Source organism: Pelodiscus sinensis, chromosome 11 (genome assembly GCF_049634645.1).
Source record: "Pelodiscus sinensis isolate JC-2024 chromosome 11, ASM4963464v1, whole genome shotgun sequence".
Lineage (NCBI taxonomy): Eukaryota > Metazoa > Chordata > Testudines > Trionychidae > Pelodiscus > Pelodiscus sinensis.
The window spans coordinates 48,099,363-48,124,326 of NC_134721.1; the positions used below are offsets into that span (position 1 = coordinate 48,099,363).

General features: G+C 43.4%; 2 protein-coding genes across 7 annotated transcripts in view; one reads left to right on the forward strand and one right to left on the reverse strand.

The window, feature by feature from the left end:
• LOC102454815 (haloacid dehalogenase-like hydrolase domain-containing 5) overlaps nucleotides 1–24,964 on the forward strand; it is a 46,329-nt gene that overhangs the window by 16,944 nt on the left and 4,421 nt on the right. Inside the window, exons 5-9 of one of the 6 annotated variants that reach the window (XM_075939655.1) lie at nucleotides 3,014–3,047; nucleotides 5,021–5,195; nucleotides 12,883–13,071; nucleotides 14,228–14,425; nucleotides 22,974–23,065. In XM_075939655.1, the coding sequence (XP_075795770.1) occupies nucleotides 3,014–3,047; nucleotides 5,021–5,195; nucleotides 12,883–13,071; nucleotides 14,228–14,425; nucleotides 22,974–23,031 (654 nt within the window). In that variant the 3' untranslated portion in view covers nucleotides 23,032–23,065. Of the gene's footprint in view, nucleotides 1–3,013; nucleotides 3,048–5,020; nucleotides 5,196–12,882; nucleotides 13,072–14,227; nucleotides 17,534–18,625; nucleotides 18,891–22,973; nucleotides 23,066–24,964 lie in introns of those variants that run through there. The other 5 variants (XM_075939656.1, XM_075939653.1, XM_075939657.1 and 2 more) reach the window with 5 other exon arrangements.
• Nucleotides 1–24,964, reverse strand: part of RAB43 (RAB43, member RAS oncogene family) — a 67,297-nt gene that overhangs the window by 7,564 nt on the left and 34,769 nt on the right. The window lies entirely within an intron of this gene.

The following is a 24,964-nucleotide window of genomic DNA, read 5'->3' on the forward strand; positions in this document are numbered from 1 at the left end:
CGCTGCTACCACCACGCGTGTCTCACCCCAGGCACTGGGGCATGTACCCTGAGCGGCTGGCTTTGAGGAGTATGTGCTGGCTGGGATGCCATGTGCACCCCATCCTAACCCAATCCCCTCCCTCTCCCCCTCCCCCGAGGCAGGCACCCCCAGGTTCTAACCCAATCCCCCTCTCCTTCCCTCCCCCAGAGCCAGGCACCTGCCCCGCTCTAACCCGGGTCCCAGAGCTGGAGCCGCTGCTGCTGTGGCCGCTACCACCATGAGCCTCTTCCTGCAGGCGCGGGGCACGTGCGCTGAGTGGCCAGCCTTTAGCATGCTCTGGCTGGGATGCCAAGCATGAGGGGAGGGGGAACGTGAGCACGAACAGAGCGGTGGCTGTGAGCATGCACTGGAATGCGGCTCGGAGTGGCCCAACTTTGTGCGAAGTGGCCAGCCTGACGATAATTTTTTAATAAAAAAATGTTAATAAGGAGCAGCAATTTTTTTTTATCAGAGTTGCATGCGGCTTGCGAGGCGCGGGTTGGCCACTGCTGCTTTACAGTCTTTATACACAGTAGATGGGAAAACAACGGAGTATTCCGTAATCTTTTACATATAGGTGTGATATACAAAATCATTAGTCTGAAGTATCAGATAATATTGTGGCACTATATTATAACATGGTTGGAAGTCCAGGTAGATGCGTTCTAAAGAAGAGTGCACTAAGAGTGCAATGGGAACTAAAACACACTTTTCTTAGTGATAGTACAGGAAAATTTTGAATATTATTCTGTTTTATTACTACAGTACAAAACTGTTGTCAGAACGATCATGCAAGTTTTCACAAACATGACCCATGACACTAATTAATACTCTTGTTGGCAGTCTCCATAGAGGTTGATTAACTCCACATGATTAACTGTGTGGAAAACAAACACTCACCATAGAACTGATTCCTGTGGGTTTGTTTTGTGGGTCATTGATGGAGTTGGGAAGCTTGCACTGTGATTAGTTATCTACAGAGAAGGTGTAATATCAGTTCTCCTGTGATATGTTACCCCTTTTTTTTATACTTTACAAGATAAAAATAAGAGCTACAAATATAAAACCATGTTTAAGATGGCCTGAGACTTGTTGGTCATAAACAGGCCAAATTTCTGCTCGTACTTTGTAGAGCAAAATTATGAAAGTGGCTGTTGAGAAATGCAGATGATTGCCCAGAGGCACTGCTTCCTTCTCCTGATTATGAAATCTGTTTTGAAGACACAAGCACATTGTATGTGTTTAGGAACAGCTCCAAAGGAGCCGATAATGATCTGTTCGTGAGGAAGGAATTACACAAATTTCCATTGCTCTTTTGGAACTCTTGCAATTCTTGACTTTTTTTAATGAAGAAAACTCATTTTCAGTGACATGCTAATATATGGACTTAAAGCTATAGGTCAAATACTACTCATGAGTTAATGTGCTTATGAAAAAAGAGCTCGAATCTGGTAAGAGCTGCTTTGGAAAGTAACTTGATATATTTTGCTTTTTCAATTTAGATACTTACATAAGCCTAATTAAAATGTACTGAAGAGATCAGAGCAGTTCTTTTTGGGTATGTCTACATTGCATTCCTCCTTTCAAGAGAGGAATGCAAATGCAGATGAACAAAATCGCAAATGAAGTGTGGATTTGAATTTCCCACGCTTCATTTGCATAATTGCAGCCGGACACTTTTTCGAGATGAAAAAATGCTGTTTAAACCTGGTTATTTTGGGGGGGGGGGACCCTTCTTTCGAAATAACCCTTACTCCTCATTTTATAAGGAGTAATTTCGAAAGAAGGATTTTTTTCTCAAAATAACCAGGTCTAAACACCCAATTTCGAGGTGAAAAAATGCTATCTCGAAAAAGCGGCCGGCCGTAATTATGCAAATGAAGCATGGGAAATTCAGATCTGCTCTTCATTTGCAATTTCATTCATCTGCATTTGCATTCCTCTCTTGAAAGAGGAATGCAGTGTAGACATACCCTTTGTGTTATCACCATCAGTGGAACTATGCTTAGATAAAACTGAAGATTTTACAAGCCCAACATAATCCAGACATTTCCAAGTTGAGGTTAAATGTTTGTAACTTTTTAATGTCACCTCTCAGCTAGCCATGCGAAAATAGGAGTCCAAGACTCTGCTGACTTGTGTGTAATCTTTAGGGGGATGGAGAAGGAAATGCAAAACATTAGCCTAGTGTAGCAATTGTTGTAAAACATCTGTTGATTGTCTTAGAAATATGAAATGTTCTCAAATATATTGTCTGCTGAAATTCTCAAAGCATTATATAAATATTTAATGCCCCTGATAGAAAGGTAAATGTATTTTTTTGTTTTTTGCAGATGAGCAAACTGAGGAATAGGAATTCTGTGACTTGTCCAAAGTCTTGCAAATAGAGCAGTGCTGTGAATATAGAACACACAAAAACCATCAGTCCGAACTTGTCTTTGCTGCTGGATGACACTTCTGTGCTTGGCGATACAGGCAGTCCCCGGGTTACGTACAAGATAGGGACTGTAGGTTTGTTCTTAAGTTGAATTTGTATGTAAGTCGGAACTAGTACATATTGTAGGGGAAACTCTAGCCAAACATTTCTCCAGAGCTCAGTTTTATTCTCCCACAACGCACTTGCCTCAGTCCTTTATTCTCAAGCTGAGGTGTCTGCTGAGAAAAGCTGCTCCGCGTCTCCCTGGTCTGCTGGGGGGGGCGCTAGCTTCACGTCTCCCTGGTCTGCTGGGGGGAAGCAGCTAGTGCGGGGTTGCCTCACCCCGTTTGTAAGTACATGGATCCGACTTACATCGGTTCCCTAACCCGGGGACTGCCTGTATTAATTTCTAAGCGAAGTGACGTAAAAACTAGTTACATCTGAATGTAAAGTGCATCAGTGTTCTGTTAATTTCCCCAGGAATGGTTAGGGGAGTAATGCTTTGCATTTCTTTTAGTTAGTAACTTCAGAGGATGTTTAAATTAGTGGAGTTAAGTTCACTTTTTCTCATTGCAGCATTCCTCAGCTGTGGAACTTCCCAAAATTGAGGGTATGTGTGGTTTTTTTTTGGTTTGTTTTCTTATCTTGCAATTGTCATAGCATAGATTAAATGTCTTCTCTTCTTCATTGTAAATGTTATTTTCAGTTAGAAGTTCCTGAACCCCACATTGATGATGTGGATGGTTGGCAGAGGGAACCCAAATATACATACAAAATGTATGCAAAACGTGTGTGCGCTCTAATAACATTGTCATTTGTGAGTGTGTAGTTTTCACCCATGGGCCTCTTTGGAGTGAGAAGAGCATAAGGGGCTTGATTTCCTTTTGCCACCTTCTAGCTGATTGTGCTTCCTTGTTTCTGGGAATGAGGGTGGAACTGGAATCCCTTCTGGTCAGCAGATCATTTGCAATGTTGTGACCAGAGGCATTTCTTCCTCTTCTACTTCCATCTGTTTGAAAAGAAAGAAACTGGATCTGCGAATGAAAGAAAAAAATTGAGCTGGATCTACCCAATGACTTATTCCTAGCAATTGGAGATATCAGCTAGGAATATAAACATCCATACTGTATTTTGTCTAGAGACAAACAGATGGTAGTTCTGGTAGATTTGATTATTGTGTATAGTGCTGTATGTTAATCTATCACATTCATAATATTATAAATGTGAAAAGTCTTGAGTAACCATGTTAGTCTCTATCTGTAAAGATACCCTAAGGTGCCACAGGACTTGTTATGTCTACATTGCATTCCTCTTTCGAGAGAAGAATGCAAATGCAGGTGAACGAAATTGCAAATGAAGTGTAGATTTGAATTTATTGCGCTTCATTTGCATAATCACATCCGGGCGCTATTTCAAAATACCCTATTTCAAAAAAAGAAATGTTGTCTAGACGCGGTTATTTCGAAAGGAAACCCTTCTTTCGAAATTACCCTTACTACTTTCAAAGTTACCCTTAAACCTCATTTTATAAGAAGAGTTTTCTTTTGAAAGTACCGCATCTAGACAGCATTTCTTTTTTCAAAATAGTGCCCGGATGCGATTATGCAAATGAAGTGCAGGAAATTCAAATCCGCGCTTCATTTGCAATTTCGCTCAGTTGCATTTGCATTCCTCTCTCGAAAGAGGAATTCAGTGAAGACATATCCTTAGAGATTAACAGATTTATTGGGGAATAAGCATTATGGGTAAAATCAACATCATCAAATGAATTGGAGTGGAAGTTACAGAGGCAGGGGAATATATATAAAAGTACAACAACAGAAAGACGTAATTTTAGGACCAGTGTGAATGAGGCTAATCAAACAGGTTGGATATGGCTCATGCACAGCTGCTGAAGGGGAGATGTGAATATCAAGAGAAGGGAAATTGCCTTTGTATAGTGTTAGCCAGTTTAAATCTTTATTCAGGCCTAATTTGATTGTATTAATTTGCAAATGAATTGCATTTCAGCTGTTTCCCTTTGTAATTGGCTTATTATAAATGTGATTAGACATGCCAGTGCTGTCCAATGGCAATTGAGTTAACATCAAAGATCAAGTATCAGAGGGGTAGCCATGTTAGTCTGGATCTGCAAAAGTGACAGGGAGTCCTTTGGCACTTTATAGATTAACACGTGTATTGGAGCATAAGCTTTTATGGGCAAAGACCTACTTTGTCAGATGCATGTAATTAATCTTGTAAAATCTTTGGGGTTTTAACAACTTCGGAAATTCCTTCTATAACAAAGGAGATTGAATCACAGCCATCTTAGTACTATTTATTTTATGGTTTGTATTATTGTAGTGCCTTGGAGCCTTACTCATGAACCAGGATCATGTGCTAGTGGCTGTGTGAACACAGAACAAAAAGATGGACCTGCCCCATGTTGCACTTTAATCATTTTACTGAATTTTTTAAAATATAGGAGTTCGCTTAAATTAATTTGGGATCTATCCTTTTGTCTTTTATATCAAATTAAGGTGTTGAGAATGGTGCTTTTTGTTAAACCTTAGAAACTTATTTTGTGTTTCCTTGTTCCTGCAGCTGTTGTTTTGTTTGGAGAACCAGTCAGATGGGAGACGAATCTTCAGCTGATAATAGATGTTCTGCTGACCGGTGGCTGTCCTGGAAAACCACATCATCAAGCCAGTTACCCACATATACCTGTGCTTGCTTGTAATATGGATCTGATGTGGGTGGCTGAAGCACAGTCTCCAAGGTAGGCACATGTGCCATGTAATGTCGACAGTTCTACCATTCCAGGCTTCTCCATAGAATCATAGAACCGGAAGAGACCTCAGAAGGCCATCAAGTCCAGCCCCCTACCCAAGGCAGGACCAATCCCAATTAAATCCACCCAGCCAGGGCTTTGTCAAGCTGAGACTTAAACACCTCTAGAGATGGAGACTCCACTACGTCCCTAGGTAACCCATTCCAGTGCTTCACCACCCTCCTAGTGAAATAGTTTTTCCTAATATCCAACCTGAACCTCTCCCACTGCAACTTGAAACCATTGTTCCTTGTTCTGCCATCCGTCACTACTGAGAACAGCCTTTCTCCAGCCTGTTTGTAACTCCCTTTAAGGAAGTTGAAGGCTGCTATCAAATCCCCCTCACTCTTTGCTTCTGCAGACTAAATAGACCCAACTTCCTCAGCCTCTCCTTGTAGGTCATATGCTCCAGCCCCCTAATCATTTTGGTCGCCCTCCACTGGACCCTCTCCAATGCATCCACATCCTTCCTATAATTGGGGGCCCAGAACTGGACACAATACTCCAGATGTGGCCTCACCAGCGCTGAATAAAGAAGAATAATCACATCTCTGGATCAACTGGGATCTCTCCCGTTCTCTATGAGTTTTCAAAGATAATGGCCAAAGGGTCCTCAGTGACATTTGCCAACTCCCTCAGTACCCTCGGATGCATTAAATGCAATGCCCATGGATTTGTGTATGTTTAGCTTTTTTAAATAGTTCCTAACTTGTTCTTTCCCCACCAAGGGCTGTCTACCTCCTTCCTATACTCCATTGCTGAGTGCATTTGTCTGGGAGCTGACCTTGTCCATGAAAATAGAGACAGAGAAAGCATTGAGTACTTCAGCTTTTCCCACATCATCTGTCACTAGGCCACCTCTGTCATCCAGCAAGGGCCCCACACCCTCTCTGATTACCCTTTTATTGCTAACGTGCCTGTAGAAACCTTTCTTGTTATCCTTCACGTCCCTTGCGAGTCGCAATTCCAGTTGCACTTTCGCCTTCCTGATAGCTCCCCTGCATTCTCGAGCTATACATCTATTCTCCTCCCTAGTCATCTCTCCAAGTTTCCACTTTTTGTAAGCTCCCTTTTTGTGCTTAAGTTCACCAAGGCTATGTCTAGACTGCAGGCATCTTTTGAAAGATGCTCTTTCGAAAGCAACTTTCAAAAGAGCATCTTTCGAAAGATCGCGTCTAGACAGCAGGCGGATCTTTCGAAAGAAAAATCCGCTTTTTCGAAAGAGAGCACCCAGCGAGTCTGGATGCTCTCTTTCGAAGACGGCCTCTTTACATTGAAGAACGCCTTCCTTCGAAAGAGGAACTTTCGAAGGAAGGCGTTCTTCCTCGTGAAACGAGGTTTACCGCCATCGAAAGAAAAGCCGCGTTCTTTCGAAATAATTTCGAAAGAACGCGGCTTGAGTCTGGACGCAGGGGAAGTTTTTTCGGGAAAAGGCTACTTTTCCCGAAAAAACCCCTGAGTCTGGACACGGCCCAAGTATTTCCCCAGTAAGCCAATCCAGTCTCCTACCATATTTGCTTCTCTTGCTACGCATTGAATGGTTTCTTTCTGTGCCTTCAATAAGGCTTCTTGAAAATACTGCCAGCTCTCCTGGGCTCCTTTCTGCTTCATGTTAGCATCCCAGGGGATTCTGCCCATCAGGTCTCTGAGGGAGTTGAAGTCTGCTTTTCTGAAGTCTAAGGTGTGTATTTTACTATTATCTTTTTCAGGATCCTGACCAAAGGAAGAAATCTACCATCTCATGATCACTGCTTCCTAGGTTGTCACCTACCTCTACTTCCCTTACTAGTTCCTCCCTGTTTGTGAGCAGCAGGTCAAGCTGAGCACAGCCCCTGGTTGGATCCTTCAGCACTTGTACCAAGAAGTTCTCCCCAACATTCTCCAAAAACTTCCTGGATTGTCTGTGTACTGCCTCATTGGTCTCCCAACAGATTTCAGGGTGATTAAAGACCCCTACGAGAACCAGGGCCTGTGATCTGGAATCTTCTCTCAGTTGTCCGAAGAAAGCCTTGTCTACCTCATCCACCTGATTCGGTGGCCTGTAGCAGACACCAACCATGACATCACTGCTGTTGCTTACACCTCTAAACTTGACCCATAGACTCTCAACACGGAGTTTTCTCCCTCTATATACTGGAGTTCTGAGCAATCATAGTGCTCTCTTATATACAGTGCAACTCCTCCTTTTTTCCCCTGCCTGTTCTTCCTGAACAGTTTATACCCTTCCATGACAGCGCTCCAGTCATGCGAGTCATCCCACAAAGTCTGTTATCCCAATCAAATCATAGTTCTTGGACTGGGCCAGGGCCTCCCATTCCTCCTATTTGTTACCCAGGCTTCTTGCATTGGTGTACAAACACCTTAGATAACCAGTTGATCGCCCTACCTTCTGCATCCGAATCAGGGGTCCTCCTTTGTTGCTTGTTCCTCTTTGTGTTTCTTTCCGGTATCCGACTTCCTCACTTCTCAGGGCTTTGGTCATTGTCTCCCAACGAAGCTAGTTTAAAGCCAGCCTCACTAGATTTGCAAGCTTGCCCGCGAAGATGCTCCTTCCTCTTTAAAAAAAAAAAAAAAAAAAAAAAAAAAGGTGGATCCCATATCTTCCTAACAATCCTTGTGCCCGGAACAGAGTACCATGGTCAAAGAAACCAAAGCCCTCTGTCCGACAGCACCTGCACAACCACGCATTTACTTCCTGAATTCGACGATCCGTACTCAGTCCTTTCCCTTCAACAGGGAGGATAGACGAGAACACCACTTGCACTCCGAATTCTTGGATCCTTCTTCCCAATGCTACATAATTTGCAGTAACCTGCTCAAGGTCATTCTTGGCTGTATCTTTAGTTCCCACATGGAGAAGGAGGAAGGGTAGCTATCCAAAGGTTTAATCAGTTTTGTAAGACTCTTGGTCACATCCTGATTTCGAGCTCCCAGTAAGCAACGCACCTTTTGAGATTCCAGGTCCGGACAGTAGATGGATGGCTCAGTCCCTCTAAGGAGGGAGTCCCCGACCACCACCACCCACCTTCATCTTTTGGGGGTGGTGGTTGTGGAACCCCGATCGCTAGGACTCCTCATCCTATGCCTTCTAGTAGAAGTCGTTCCCTTCCGATTTCTTTCTTGTGAGGTCCCTTCCAAAGCATTCACCATCGCAGAGGCTGTTGGGAGAGCCTGAAAGCAATTACTTACCTCTGTAGGAATGGGGGATTCCTGTGCTGGTCTTTTTTTCCTTCTAGAAGTTACATGCTACCAATTCTCTTCCTTGTCCTGTATTGCCCTCTTTGGCACTTTTGCCTGCCGTGCTTGAAGGATTAAATGCTGCCTTCTATTGAGGAAGTCTTCATCCTCTCTGATCGAGCGTAGGGTTGACACTTGGGCCTCCAGTCCTCTAATTTTTTCTTCCAAAATGGCGACTAGCTTGCACTTAGTGCAGATGAAATCCCTTCTTTCTTCCGGGAGGAAGACAAACATGGCAAGCTCCGTAACAGCAGACCTATCACTATCCCTACCTGCTGTCCTAAAAAAGGGTTTAAAGGAAAGGGAAGAATACCTCACCCCTTTCCCTCTCCCCTTCCAAACTCCCTCTCTAAACTCCCTGTTTGCAATCACCTGTTCACAAGCTCCCTGGTCGCTGACTCACTCCTTTATAAAACCCTAGACTTCCTGATAGTCCCTCCCCCTACCAAGGCTCAGCCAGTCAGCAGAGGTGTCTAGATTTCACACTTTTAACACACAGTCACGTGCGCGGGGAGGGTGAGCCGGGACATTACCATGTTGGTAATAAAAGGGAGTAGTCAAAATTCAAGAAGAGACAATGTTTTATACTAACTCTTCATTAAGGTATAGGCATCAAAACCCTGAGTTGAGCTGTGCAAAAGTAATACGTTGGGTACAACTGGCAATGTCACATTCTGTTCTTGCAAAAACCTGCATTATTTTCTTGCATTCAATTTTTCACAGTTGCAAAAGTTTGCTTTCTTAAGTGAAAACTCTCTTTTCAGCCCTAGCCCATTTTTCCTTTTTCCCTCAAAATACTTCATGAAGTAGCTCTCCTATCCCCCTCCCAAATGCTTCTCAGCGCACTAATGCAATGGGCAGTAGCATTCAACTGGCTTTAAAGTAGAGATGTTAAAGGCTAAAGGGTTAGCCAGTTACCCAGTAAGCATTAGCCTTATTGGCATGCTTACCAGGTAACAGGTTAACCAGATGACCTGGCTGGCGGAGAAGCCCCTGGCCGCCCATCTGCCCGTGCCCCATGGTTAACCAGTTAACAGAGGCGTAGCGAGGGTGTTATGCGCCCGGGGGCAAAGGAAAAATTTGCGGCCCTGCCTCCATGTGACACGGCACCAAACCTGGCCCACAGCTGAGGGGAACTTGTACTGCATCTTCCCCCACCCTCTACAGTTTGGGGCCAGGCTCCCGCATGCACTAACCCGCCAGTGGAGATGGAGGAGGGTCGGGCTTGGAGCAGAGAGACAGGGAGGAGGCTTCAGCTGCCGGTGGCAGGCGGAGTAGGAGCACGTGAGCTGAAGGGATAATGGGGGGAACAGAATGGGATTAAATTGGAGCCTCCCTAGCATGGTGCCCAGGGGCAACTGATCTCTCTGGCCCACCCGCTACGCCACTGCCCCCCCTCCTGCAGATCTATCATCTTATGCATGTGCAAGAGCTGTGAGAGCCGTCCCATGAATCTACAGTTAGTCTCTGTGGTGCCTGTTTCTGGGTGGTGTCTCAATGCTGCCACATTCACCTCCAAAGAGGGGGCTTCCCAAAGCAGGCCCTTGCTGCTGACCCCCAAGGCATCCACAGGTCCAGTCTCCTTTCAATGGGCCCACTTCCCAGGGCTCATTGATCTTGGATCTGGCTTATATCCCCTTTGCAACTGCCCAGAGGTGCTCACCTTCCGCCTTATCCATTCCCAACTCATTCACCCCACAGGAACAGTTTCTGCCTCACTTGTCCTAGGGACTATTCTACCAAGACTTAATACAAAGTTTCCATGTAAAAGGACTCACTACAAAGCTAAAAACTTCAATGAGAGAATGATTAATACAGAGACGTGTCTACATAGGCTGCAGGGAGACACCTCTGCCTGCCACCCCTCTCCCCCCCAGAGTCTACAGCCCCATTGCAAAGCGGGGGAGGGAAAGAAAAGAGGCTGAGGCCCATCCAATGGGACTGAAGCAGTCATGAGCAAGCCATGCCCGGGAGCCATTCTTCTGTCCCTGGTGTTGGTGCTATGTTGCTTCAGGAATGCTGAAATGCAGTCACTTCTAGGGTGGGCTGGACAGCTGTTTAACACCTGCATAAGGTTTCAGGCAGGGAGCAGTGCGGGCTGTCTTCCTGCAGAGCCCCCATCAGAACTACTGTGCCCTTCTGGCTTAAGAAAAGAATAAACAGGAGGATTGGAAATTAACCTGCCCAGTCTCACGTCCCCTAGGCAGGGACTGAGCCATCTACATTAGGCCCCAGCTTGAGTATCATGTCCAGTTTTGGGCGCCACATTTCCTGAAATGTGGCAAAACTGGAGAAAGTCCAGAGAAGATCAACACAAATGATGAAAGATATGAGAACATGAGGTATGAGGCTAGGCTGAAGGAGTTGGCCTTGTTTACCTTGGAAAAGAGAAGACTGAAAAGGGACATGAGAGCAGCTTTCAAGTATCTAAAAGAGTATCATAAGGAAGAGGAAGAAAAACTGTTCTCGTTGGCCTCTGAGGATAGGATGAGAAGCAATGGGCTTAAACTGCAGCAAGGGAGGTTTAGGTTGGACATTAGGAAAAACTTCCTGCCTCTCAGAGTGGTTAAACACTGGAATAAATTGCCTAGGGAGATTGCGGAATCTCCATCACTGGAGATATTTAAGACCAGGTTAGACAGACACCTGTCAGGAATGAGCTAGGGCAACTCAACTTTGGAAGCCCCAGGGGCCACACTGATACTTACAGAACACGCTGAGGGCCTCAACTTAAGTGTGGTTGCATATGCAAGTAAATAGATACAAACAGCTTCTTTCACACTGACAGGCATGAATACAAAGATTAAGGCAAGACTACACAACACATAGGCCCCATTTAAGTCAGTTTTGCTGATATTAATAAAATGCAATATTTACCCAATTTCTACCCATGTGACAGCACTTTTCATGAGCAATGACAGTCCAAGAATTTAACTATTAAAATGCATATCAATAGAAGATCATTACACTGACTACTTTTTTGTTTTGGCTCCCACTTGCCGGCCACGTGTTAATCCCCGCATATACCCAAACTGCACCGCGGGGTGCAAACAAACTGGCTGTGGGCAGCATACCAAGATATTAATAAATATTTTTAAACCGTTACCTTTTCTCTCTGCTGCCATGTCTCCTCTCCTTGCTCCATCTCCCCTGGTGCCTGCTGCCCACCAACTCCTCACCCTCCTCTGCTGTCCTGAGTCCTGCCCTTCTCACTGCCCTCAGCCCTCCTGCGACCTGTCCCCCTCCACCAGCCCTTCTCTCCCTCTTGTGTCCACTCCCCCAGTAGCTACCTCTCCTCATCCCCTCTTCTAACACCTCTCTCTACACGCCTGCCCTGCCTCTCTCCTCTGGTGCTGGTTCCTCCCCTGCAGGTGTCTGCCCTTCTGCTTCATCCCAGAATCCCTTGGCACCTGCACCTTCCCTTAGCCCTGAACCTTCCTGGTGCCTCCCCCTTCCCTTACTGCCCCTGCCCCCTTTGCCCTCTTTTTCCCTGATATCCACCCCCTCACCACTCTCTGCCCTCATGCCCCTGTGCCCTCACACATGACTTGCTCCATCCCCGCCTTTCTCATGCCCACCCCTCCTTTCAAGCCTTCTCCCAGCACCCCCCCCAGACCCTAATGCTCTTCCCTTCCCCTCTCCTCTCCCAGAATCACCCTGGCCGCCCTCCCACTGACACCTCCCCTCCTGCCCTTTTCCTCATTGTCTGAACTTGGCCCCCTGCCATTTGTATCTTCCCTCTCCCTTCCACCTCCGCACAAGCTCCTCCCCTCCCCACAAGCCCCTTCCTCTCCTGCCCCTTCCCCCTAGTTTTCCCCCTGCCCTGCCGTATCTTCTGCCTTCCACTTTGTGGGGTCGAAGTCTGCGCTCCGGCCCCAAAAGTCCACGGACTCTGAACCGGAAGCTAGGCAGGCACCACGCAGCACCGACCACTTTTAAAGTCCCAGGCTGTGACGTCACGTCACGCCCGGGCATCTCCCCGGTCACCTGGAAATGCTGCACAGCATGCGCAGGCAAGGGGGAGCAGACTGAACACTGCACACGGCAGGGACAGCCTGGGGCTGGGACGGGACGGCCATATAACTCGCTGCCCATGCCAGGTGAGCCTGTGCAGTGTGCGCTCACTCTCACCCGGCCTGGCACCCCCCTAGTGTGGCGCCCTGGGGGCATTGGCCCCCCTGCACCCCCTTCGCTACACCTCTGCCAGTTAAACAGATTGTTTAATAAGTTATCAATTTCAGCAGTTTTCCCATCTCTACTTTAAAGTAGTGCTAATATCTGCAAGTAGTACCAGTTTCCAAGAGTTAACAGTACAGGTATCAGCAAAAGTCCATGAAATTGAAATGCCTTATTTTTTTCTTTGTGTACTTAATACAGTTTGTAATGCTTTCCTTTCCAGATTTGGACATGGAACATTTATGGTTTGTTTGGAAAATATTTACAAGAAGATCACTGGCAAAGAACTGAAATATGAGGCCTTGATGGGCAAGCCTAGTGAACTGACTTATCACTATGCAGAGTACCTTATTAGAATGCAGGCTGCACAAAGACACTGGAAGAAGCCTATTCAAACTCTTTATGCAATTGGGTAAGGGAAAAGATAATCAAATATGCACATTAGGAAATTGTTTGCAACACAAATAACAGTAAGGAAAATTGTGGCTTCCATTATCTTATTGCTAGTTTGTCCTAATCTTTTATTTAAACTTTTTTTGAAAATCTGTTTGTGTAAGTTATTGTTATATTCATAGAAGTTATATTTTCTGTTAAACCAAATTTCTGACATTGTGTGAACAAACCTTTTTCAGTAGATTAGGGCCTTCCAGGATGCTTTCAGTATTTTAGGGTAAATCGTGACATCTTTCTGATGTTATAATTCCTCCTTTCCTTGAAGTTTAACTGATGTTGTATTTCTCAGTACAGGTGTATTGGTAGCAACCCCTATGTTAAAGTTGCCTAACACCATTATAAAAATTCTTCAGAACTATTTTTTTTATTTTTTTTATTTTAAGATTGGGCATGGTTTACAGCAGGACTTTGAAATTTAAGAGAGGGATAATCATGGGCAGAGGGAAGTGCCTTTTGCTGGCCACCTATAAATCTCTTCAGATTTGCCCAAATTATAAGATATCAGGATCAATTTTCTTCTGTTTTTTCCTCAGTGCAGCATGTTTTAACAGCTTGCCAAAACACCTCACTTCCAGCTGCAGGAAGGTTTATGGGATGTATGAACAAATTTAATTCTGGCATTTCCCAATTTTAGGCTTGCTTGACTTTGAAAACCAATAACATTTCCTTTAACTACTTTATATGCAATAGTTTCTTTACATGAATTTGGAGCAATGTATACATAACTCCTTTTTCAAAATTAAGTTTTATTTTCTGAAGTAGGCCATGCTTAGGAAAAGGTGTTTGATCTTTAGGTCGTTGGTATATATTATTGGCAAGGACTGCTACTAAATGCGTGCTTTTTCTGGCCTGCTGGTTGTATTAGAATTATTCATATCTATGATGTTTCATGAATTATTAAAATAATAAAAATAGCTATTGTTAGGTTGTCTTTTTTCCCCTATCTGTGTATTGAAGGAAGATCATGACCAAAGACTTCACCACATATTTTCTTGTATTTGTATGGAGAGATGGAATTTTATTTACAAAAAAAATTGAAAAAAAAATTTCAGTACATCTGATATCTGCTGATTTGACTGTACTTTGCCAGTGAAACCATATTTTTCGCTTTCTAGGGACAACCTAATGACGGATATCTATGGTGCTAACCTTTATAATCGTTACCTTGAAGAGAAGAATTCCAGAAAAGGTTCCATAGGACGTATCCAGGCCAAAGTTGCTGCTGGGATCAGGTCTGCCACTATTTCTCAGGATGATGAAATAGACCACACTTGGCAAAATGAACTAGCACCTGCTGCTGCCACCAATTGTAGGTCAGTTCTTGTTTGTACTGGGGTTTACAATCCTCACACAAAGGTGCCCTCTGATACCAGGGAGAGTATAACTGAGACTGTATTTCATGGTCACAGAGATTTTAGATTTGATCCTGCTTTGGTAGAGCCAGACCATATTGTACCAGATGTTGATGCTGCTGTAGATCTCATCTACCAACTGGAGAATTTTGCACCTAATCAATATACTAGAACTTTTTAAGGATTACCTAGTGCTCCTCATCCAAAACCACAACAGGGTTTACAGCATAATACAAAATGTTGTTTTCTAACATGTTTAACCCTTTAACCTAAATGTTTTAAAACACTTTTCTGAACTGGTGTCTCTTACAAGGGACTGCAGAAGTGGCCTTGTTCACTCTAATTACCTCCTGGTTGTAATGTTATGAAGAAACTAGAATTTCTATGTATTTTAAAATGTATTAATCATGTTTCTAATGTTTCTTTTTCAGTTGTATTTAACTGCAAATAATGCAGTTGGTACCAGAGAGATGCAACAGTGCAAAGAATGCATAATATTTTACTTGAAATTTCAAACTAGTGTAGTCACTAGTGTACCTTAGATTTCATATGCATCTGAGTTTGTCATATGTCATCTTTCTGTCTGTCTCTATCTTTGTCTTAACACGTAACTGTTCCCATGGCTCCTTTTTTTAAAAACAGTGGTTTAATTTATTAAGTCTGTTACTATTTTTATAAAACATTTTAACTGTTTTAATACAAAGATTGTTGTCTGAAATATTATTTATAGTTTGCTCTAGTTATCACAATTTAGATATACTTGCAAAGCATGCTCTTACATGTCATGTGCTGCATGAGCAAAATAACCAAACTAACTAGCAAGTTTTAGACCACGGATATAGAAATATCAGTTAATTGTAGGATGTGCAAATTCTCTTGCAATTTCATATGCAGAATGAGCGCTGGACTGGAATCTTTTTTTTTTTTTTTTTTATAAAACTCAGAGGGGTAGCCGTGTTAGTCTGAATCTGCATAAACAACGAGGAGTCCTGTGGCACCTTATAGTCTAACAGATTTATTGGAGCATAAGCTTTCGTGGGAAAAGACCCACTTTGTCAGATGCATGACTTCTTTTTTTTTTTTTTTTATAGATGAAGATCCTAGGATCTGTAAGTGTGGTTTAGTGGGTGTTTTTAAATGCAGATGACACATTAGGTCTGCTCACCTTAAATAGGAACCTAAATACTAACAGTGTTCAGTGAAAAGACCTTCTGGCCAACTTTTTTTTTTTTTTCCCCCACATCTTCATTTAAGTTAGCAACATGAAATTGAGGGAGGTGTTAAGTCATTGAGTGATGGGAAAAGAAGATATCCGTCTTTTCAAGCAGTGTTTTCATTACTCTTTCCAGATTTTTTTTAATCCTTTCTCTACCATTGGCATTGATGAAAGTCACTCCTAATGTTGCCATAAATAAATGCCAATAAATGTTAACAGAATGTAGTCTTCCAGGTTTAATTGCATTGATTTGAGTGGAGTAGTCCTCCTGCTTCTCAACTGGAAAAAGAATAGCAGCAATATTGTGCTTATGGCTTGTCTTTACTGGTTCTTTTTGTTGTGACCAATGGCATATTCCTATTTCCTTAGCAAGCTGTGTCATCTAAGTGTACAGCATGCTTATACATAAAGACTAATGCCAGAATTATGCTAAAGCTCTGCCACATTTTAGTATTTGAAGCACACTGCAGAATTCTTCAACACCTAATGAAGAAAAGTGGCTTCAGCATACATCATGGAGAAATGTATGGCGGTTGATGAAGAACACCAGAAAATTGTGTGTGTGTGTGTGTGTGTGTGTGTGTGTGTGTGTGTGTGTGTGTGTGTGTGAAATTTTCACATGTTTAAGAAGACTTCACTCCTTCAGAAGTTCTTTCAGTACTTAGTCTGATGTACAGCTTATGCAAGACCAATGTAGGCAGCTTGTTCAAATAAAACACTTCAGCTATTTGGAAACCATTTAGTCATATTAGAGATTTAGCAAAATACTTAGCACAGTACACTTGCTAACAAAACTTTCTATTACTTGTTGAAGTCAATTAAGCTTTAACTGGAAATAAATAATTTAATAGCATTGAAGTTTCTTAGCTGTTTACATGTCTGAGAGGTCTTATTTGTTCATTTTGTTAAGATCTGTTTTTAACTTAAAGCATACAAAAGCGATATGCTAACAAAAAATATAACCCTTTGACTTCTGGGGCTTCTGTTTTGGGGTAGGTGAAGAATGCAAACTTGTGTGACAGAAGTGTTGTACAAGTAATAAATGCCACCTAAATGCTGTGACAGCCTTTACCAATTTACTACAGTTCGGCAGTGTCCCAAGTACTGTAAATTAAACTAAAATATGGTGATGCCATGTTTAGGAATCAGATAAGTAAAATCAAGATGCAGAAATCCCCAAAGGAAATATCCAAATGGGACTTCACGGTGGGAGAGGGCTTTAATTTACAAATCTGCATGGTAACTACATGCAATGGAGCACTGTGGAGTCAAAGGTAATATTACACTAGACATAGGAAAAGACCAGGGACATGAGTTCAACCATTTCTAGACACTTCCAAGGCAAACACTAAAACTGACATTTTATAGATGCTGGGGTTTGAAAGATGCTTTTTCCTTATTCTGCCCCATTATCTCTTTTTGGTATCTTCTTTCACCTGTGTCGGGTTCCTACACTTGTCACGCTGGATTGGCAGTGTTTACCAGAAACCCTATATAAGCATAATACTGTGCAGGTACAGTAGAATTAGCAGATTTAAAATTTAGTAATACAACAACTAGAAGACGGTTGGTGTTCGAGTTCCCAGAAAATAGAAGGTATCAGAGGGGTAGCCGTGTTAGTCTGAATCTGCAAAAGCTACATGCATCTGATGAAGTGGGTCTTTGCCCATGAAAGCTTATGCTCCAGCACTTCAGTTAGTCTAAGGTGCCACAGGGCTCCTTGCTGCTTTCGCAGAAAATAGAACTTGCTTCTCACTTCTCTGAATGTTTTATTTTTCATTTTTGTACTTTTTGAAAGTGTCTCCTGTACTCATTTTTACTGAAATAAAACTGATAGTATTGTTAATCCCAAATTATGTGCACTCTTCTTTCATAGAACCCGTGCTTCCTTTAAGTTTGGAAAACAAATAGAAACATCAGGATTCAAATATTTAAAACAAACATACATGAATAGATTTTGAATCTCTGTGAACCATCAGTTGCACAGGATTGGTTCATAAACTGAAAAATAATAGTTCTCAATTTGAAATTCTTGGCTAGATAAAATGATACAAACTAGATAATTCCTTTCATTATACTCACTACATTTAAGCCAAAGTTGTGCCAATTGTAAGAATATTTCTGATATTATGTGTCTTCATTATCCACAATTTGAAGAAATTCTACTCTTAATTTGTAGTGAATTTTAGGGGTTTTTAAGTTAATTTTTTGATCAACTTGACTCTTAAAATCTGCCTGTGAGCAAACTGAAGGTTTTTGGGGGGTTGTAGGTTTTTGGGTTTTAATCTATTTTCTTTTCCCAGACTCCATGTCAGACGCGTGCCAAGTCCTAAGTGCTGTCCTATATAGTAATCCAGTCTGTTTAAGAAAATGAATTACTTTCACAGTGCATTCTTTTACATTTGTCCATATTTTAAATGAAGGTTTTTATGGTGAGATGAAGGTGTACACAATGCAATCACTCCAGTGTTAGCATCAGTGGAAACTTTTGGGAAAGAGTGCTGATAACAGTTGTAGGGAATCTTGCCCCATTCTTGGAAAAGCTATATAAGCATGTTACTGAAATGTAACACTCGTAAGTCTCCAAAATCGTTGCCATTAGTTTGCCTTGGTCTTGCTTAGGTGGAATTGGCACTTTAGCTTGTTGATGCCATAGAGACATGAGCAAGGACCATCAAGTAGGCTTCCTGATGAGGTAGCCAGCTGCCTTGTACACATTTTTAGGGTCACAAACACTTGACAAATGTTTTCCTTAAAGGCTACAAGATGCTGTTTGCAGCTCATGCCCCACTGCATGGATTCTGTACGCTGCTCCCTTGGGGGAGGGCTGTCCTGCATACTAATTAGTACATGCAGCCCACCATCCATGAGTGATAAATTCCTACAGCGGCCATCCCCAAAGACGAGAGAGCAGTTCCTCATCAGTAACCGTATCTCTTCTGCAGGGTTCCCAAACCGTGGTATGTGAAACGCCTCCGGGAGGAACAGGAGAAATTGCGCAATGGTGGATTGTATTTATTTCAGTTACTGCATTTTCATTATAGGCTACTCAGCTGAATCTTTTAAACTGTGGGAATTGGTTGTTATAAAATAAAGTAATTGGTTGATCTCCAGATGTACCACTAAGAACACAGACACTGCAGTAGAGCGCTCTCCCCTTCAATCACGGTGCAGTGTGGGTTCAGGTGCCTAGCCAACTACCCAGTTGAACTCCGCTCAGAGGTTGTGTGTGTGTGTGGGGAGGGGGGGGGGGAAGAGTGGTTGTACATGTAGCTCTGTATGTTTGGAACAGCTGGCTAAAGGCAGGGAGTATTAAGAAGAGCACACAACGTATCACAAGGAGAAGCAAAGTGATTCAATTAGCCTGGCTGATACAAGTGCACTGATGAAATTGCTGGCAAGATGATGATTGAATGAATACATGGATCTCAGCCTGTGAAGTGAGAGGTTGACACCAGGAACCAAATAGGATCTGTACCGGAAATATAAATATGACAAAAATACACAAGAAATAGGACTGGAGATAGTGATTAACCTCAGCTGTAGGATGTGTTGTGTGGTGGAGGCCTGGTAAGTGCCAGCCTAAAATACTCTCTTCTTTGCAAAAGTAGGGCACATGCTGGAACCTTTCCCTGTCACTCCTCTTCACATAAGGCTCTATCCCCAGCCAGGCCAGAAGCTGGAGTCAGGCTAAAGTAAGCCACCCAGGCCATAGCGGGGAATCCAGACCCTCCACCTGAGCTGGACCAGGCATGCCTGGGAACAGCCCCTGGGCTGTGTCCCCACTGATGTTCCCTCTGATTTTTCCCATCCCAGTGCAGAATGAATGTTATGTGCACCAACGCATGTGTGTATGTGCACCATCAGTAGAAACACATGTTGCTGGTTATGGGTGCTCTGCTAATCAGCTGAGTGACACCTGAATTTCTCCTGGGTGGCTGCCCAAGGGCACAACTTGCAGGTGTAACCTAGCACCACTGAGAAGGGGAGCATGAAGTCTGCTCTACACCCTTTGCTATGAGCCCTTTGGCTTTTAGCTCATGAGGTAGATGTACATGGCTTTGGCTCCTAAGGTCCCAGGTTCAATCCCTCCTGCTGGTGACTCAAGTCTGTTGGCTTTATTCAAGGCACATAGTGCCTTCCTTCTTCTGGACATGCTGCCTAGGGAAAGCAGAGGATTCAGGGCTCGGTTTCCTGGGCACCCCTTAGTACTGCCCAGCTCCACCCCACCCAGGCCAGAGGCTGGACAATGGGAGAGAGAGAAGAGCAAGGGTTGTGGTTTTTTGGCATGGAGGAAACTAAGGCCCACCTCAGCCTCCCCTTTCCCCCGGGAGGAAGCTGGTGCTGCCTTTGAGTCTTGGACAGGTGTGGAGCAGCACCACAGGAAATCCAGAAAAAATGCCTCTAGAGTCATTCAAGCTGGGACTGCACATTTTAGGACTGTCCTGCCTGATTTAGGACTGTGATCACCCTATTGCTTCTGTACAGGCTTGGAAACAAAACATGAGCAACACAAGGACAAACCCCCAGAACTTTTCAAATAGATGTGGGCACAGCTAAGGCTGAGCATGAAAGTTTTGCACTCTGCTGCTGCCGCCACCAATATTAAGGCACTTGAAGCATCATCCTTAGTAAATCGCAAAGGTGCAAAATTAGGGGAATCTCACACCATAGCAGAGGAATTAATACCATCGGCAGTTGTAGTAAGCATGATGCTTGAACAGAAGGCCCCAACATGAATTTAGTTAGTGCCATTATCAAACACAGTGTCACATCAAATTGATGAAATGGCCAATGATATCCTAACTCAGGGACCTGTATTTCTAGCTGCCAGTACTTGCTCTCAACTGGACGAGGAAATGGTAAACTGATGAGCCTGGGTACAGCCCTCTTCCCTTCCCTTCCCCTCCCCTCTGCGGCCTCTGTATAGGAGGCAGTGGGGGCGGGGAGGTGGGAGCTGGTGCACACAGGGAGCTGGCTTTTAAGCAGGCTCCCTATGTTACTGACTGGCACAGATCCACCTTCCTCCCTCTCCCTGGCTACGTCTACACTGGCCCCTTTTTCGGAAGGGGCATGCTAATTTTGAAAGTGGGAATAGGGAAATCCGCGGGGGATTTAAATATCCCCCGCGGATTTAAATAAACATGTCCGCCGCTTTTTTTCCGGCTTGGGGAAAAGCCGGAAAAAAAGCGTCTAGACTGGCCCGATCCTCCGGAATAAAGCCCTTTTCCAGAGGATCTCTTATTCCTACTTCAAATACTTCAATTATTTCAAAAATTAGCATGCCCCTTCCGAAAAAGGGGCCAGTGTAGACAAAGCCCCTATGTATACACATACGTACCTTTTACAAAGGTGCACTACCGGAGGACATTTTGTTTTGCCAGTTGCTGCCTACTAGCACAGCCGCTGAGGAGACTTTCTTGTTGCTTGACAGCTTCATAAATCAACATATCACCTGGTCATGAAGTATTGGCATCTGTGCCAATGGAACAAAGCCAGTGACTGGTAGGCACAGTGCAGTAGAGAGAAGTATTAGAGCAGTCGCTCCCAATGTAATGTGGTGGTTTGCAGTGTATATAGGGAAGCAGTTGCTGCTAAAAGGAGGCCAACCAACTTGCAGGAGGTGCTGGAAAATGCTGTGAAGATGGTAAACTTCATAAAAGCTTAACCCTTGAATTCCAGAATCTTTTCTGCTCTATGTAATGAGATGGGAAGCAAGAAAATCAAGCTATTGCTCCACAGAGTAGTTTGATGGCTGTCATGGGGCGACGGACCTGGCTCTAATGACCTGACTACTTGTCAAATGTAGTCTCTTTCCTGAATGAGCTAAATCTAGGCTTTCAAGGGCTGAAGGCAACCATCATCAATGTTCAGGAGAAAACTGAGTCCAAGACAAAAAAGCTGGAATTGCTGTGTGGAGGGAAATAACACTGAAATTTCCCAAACATGTAGGAATTTCTGACAATGAACAAACCATAGTCACAATAGCAAGCAACATCTCACTGAACTGGTGAGATAATTATGTGGGTACTTCTCTCAATGGGAAACACAAACAGATGGATCTGCTACCCTTTCACAAATGTTTCTTGTCAAGACTAGTCAATGAAAGAGCAAGAGACTCTCCTGGTCCTCAACTAATGATGGACTTAAGAATGAGGTTGAACAAAAGTTGTTTGGATGCAAATGACAGCAGAGTTCCCCACGGGGCTGTCAAGTTTTTGATGCCATTTGCTACAATTTACATGTGTGGAAATGAGTTTTCATCACTCACTAGAATGAAATCAAAGTATCTTCATCAGCAATGTTGTATAGAAAACAACTTAAAGAATCAAACTATCACCTGTCACTCCAAATATGATATGTCTGTGCTCAAACAGATATTTCATCCATCACATTTATGGTGAGTAGTAACAGTAAACCATTTTTAAGTTGGTCAAAAGTAAATGTGCATTACAACTAAAGCTATACATTATAGGTATTATAGTCCTAGGGATTGTATGCTTATGTGTACTATAATTTGTACATTTTGTGCAATGCTTGCACATTAATAGAGTTAAAATATAAAACCTGTATTCAGGGGTGTCCTTAGTATTTATGGGACCCTCTGTATTATTATTAAACTGGTGTCCCTATTATGCCCAATGGTAGTTGGGAGGGATCTACAATGATTTTTTAAGATGTGATTTTATAACCTTCAAACTGATGAACCCACTGATGAAATATTTTTTTAAAAAATTTTAAACTAAGGTCCTGTAGACTAATACAGTATATTCAGAAACTGGTAGTATATACCTGGGGCTGTCACGTAGGAGAGCTACCACTCTCTGGGCCAGAGGATTTATTTAGTGTCAGCTTTGTATAGGACCAGATTCATATCCTCTAGAGGGCAATAGAGAAAAGCTGTTGTCAATCCACCCAGTGTGTTACTCTGGTGCTCTTTTCAGGCCTGACTTCACTTGCAGAGCAGAGGCATGGTCACTTTGGCTTTTACAGTAAGATAATATGCAGCAATGGACTTGTTCAAAGACTTGTTCAAAGGCTAGATAATTTCATGGAGGTTAGGTCCATAAAAGGCTATTAACCAGGGGATAAAATGGTGTCCTTCACCTCTGTCTGTCAGAGGCTGGAGAGGGATGGCAGGAGACAAATCGCTTGATCATTGTCTTCGGTCCACCCTCTCTGGGGCACCTGGTGCTGACCACTGTCGGCAGACAGGCTACTGGGCTAGATGGACCTTTGGTCTGACCCAGTACGGCCGTTCTTATGTTCTTATGTTCTTTGTTTTTGTTCCAGTAGTAGGTTATGGGTATCATGGTGGCTTGTAGTATGTTTGTCTACCCTCCTGGATTGACCTGGAGTCTCCGGGAACTGGCAGCAATTTCCAGGTGAGTATTGAAAGCTATCTGGGAGATTCTAATAGGCTATTTTAAGAAAATGACATTACATCATGGGGGGTGGGGAATTTCCTGGAATAGTTACAGAGTTGGCGATTCTAGCTTATGGAGTAAGTGAATAGAGAGTCATAAACATGTATTCTGAGCAGATTTTAAGTGCAACAGACAGTGAAAGTTTGTTTTTGTCATTAAAAAAGATGGACAAGGGAGAGTGAATAAAAGTAGTAAAAGGGAAATAAAACAGACATACAGATAAAGGAACTATATACAGAAAGGGAAATGGCCTTGATTAACCTGATTGGGTATTTTGAATTACCCTCTAGACTTTAATTCATTACAGAGTCACTCTATCAGCTCTATGGTTATGACTGAAATATTTTCACTTAAAACAGGGTTCCCTTAATTAAACATGACAATGCCCCATCATTGTCAAACACTGACTATTTCAAACAAAGAGCTTCTGGCCAGAGCTGGGTATTGGAATAGGCAGGTGGTGCAAGGCTTGTGGGATTGATCTGGATGTTAAGTTTGCTTGAAGTGGTAATTTTCTTGAATTCCTAGCATTTAATTACCGTATTTTCCGGCGTATAAGACGACTTTTTATGCTAAAAAACATCCCCCAAAAATCAGTCGTCTTATACATCGGGTATACAGGCAGACTTGCAGGTAGGAACGGGGCTTTTCTCGCCCCGGAGGACACAGACTGTCGGCTTTGCTCCCGGTGCCTCTGGTCTGCTGTGGACCATCTCCAGCAGACCAGGGATACCGGGAGCAAAGCCGCAGCTGTGGCGGAGTCCCGCGCCTCTGAGGCTTTGCCAGAGCAAAGCCTCAGAGGCGCGGGACCCCGCCGCCGCTTCAGCTTTGCTCCCGGTGCCCCGGGTCTGCTGGGGACCGTCTCCAGCAGACCAGGGACACCGGGAGCAAAGCCGGGGAGGTGGAGGGGCGCTGGGGCGCTGCCGGTTGGCCTCTTAAGGGGGGGTAGTCTTATACGGTGAGTATAAGACGAAAACCTATCTTTTAACTAGAAAATTAGGGGGTCGTCTTATATGCCCAGTCGCCTTATACGCCGGAAAATACGGTAATAGGAAATGCACCTGAGCAACCTTATCTCTAAAGTTAACAAACTTTTTTATGTATGGGTAGATGAAAGATGATCATTATTACATTCTGCAGTTTTTAGAATAATTTCTATAGTGCCCTTTTGGTTTCATCTCTATGAAATTCAATAAGGCCTTTAAGAAAAACAACCTTGGGTTTTGGGTTTTTTTAACCTTCTCCAGGACCAATCCAGATTGACAGCACTTAGAGCTAGACCCACTCCTAATGTAATCTTAAATCTGCCTCCTCATGAACATAAACACACTCATGGGAGGGACTATTTTTATAAAAGGTCTGTCTTCCATTTTGTATTTGCTTCAGACAGCTGTGTTTGAGAGAGACAATGACATCTAGGAGGTAGGTATTAAACAGAATGAGAAAGTGAACAGGAAAAGAAGTGAAAATGCTGCGGTACAAAAGGCACGTTTGCTCATTCTTTGAGTGCATTCAAAATGGCAGTGTTGCATGGAGCAGCTGACCCCGGGCTTCTTGCGATGCTGCCGCTTTAAAGTACTCCCTCTTTTCCCTCACCTTGCTGTCTCTATCTGACAGAGGCAGCAAGGGGGTGGGGGAGCAACTAGTCCTTCACACCCCTACTTTCAATAAGAGTTAGATTCCAGACAAATGATTTGCATTAAATATTAGAATTTGTTTGGGGAAGGGCATTAAGGCCAGATCTTTTCTATGTGCTATATTTCTGGCTCTTATGAGTCAATGAGCTTACTAGGTGGTGAGGCAGAGTCCCCCCAGTGGTGAGTGAACACTGTGACCGTGGGAAATGGGACCTCAGTT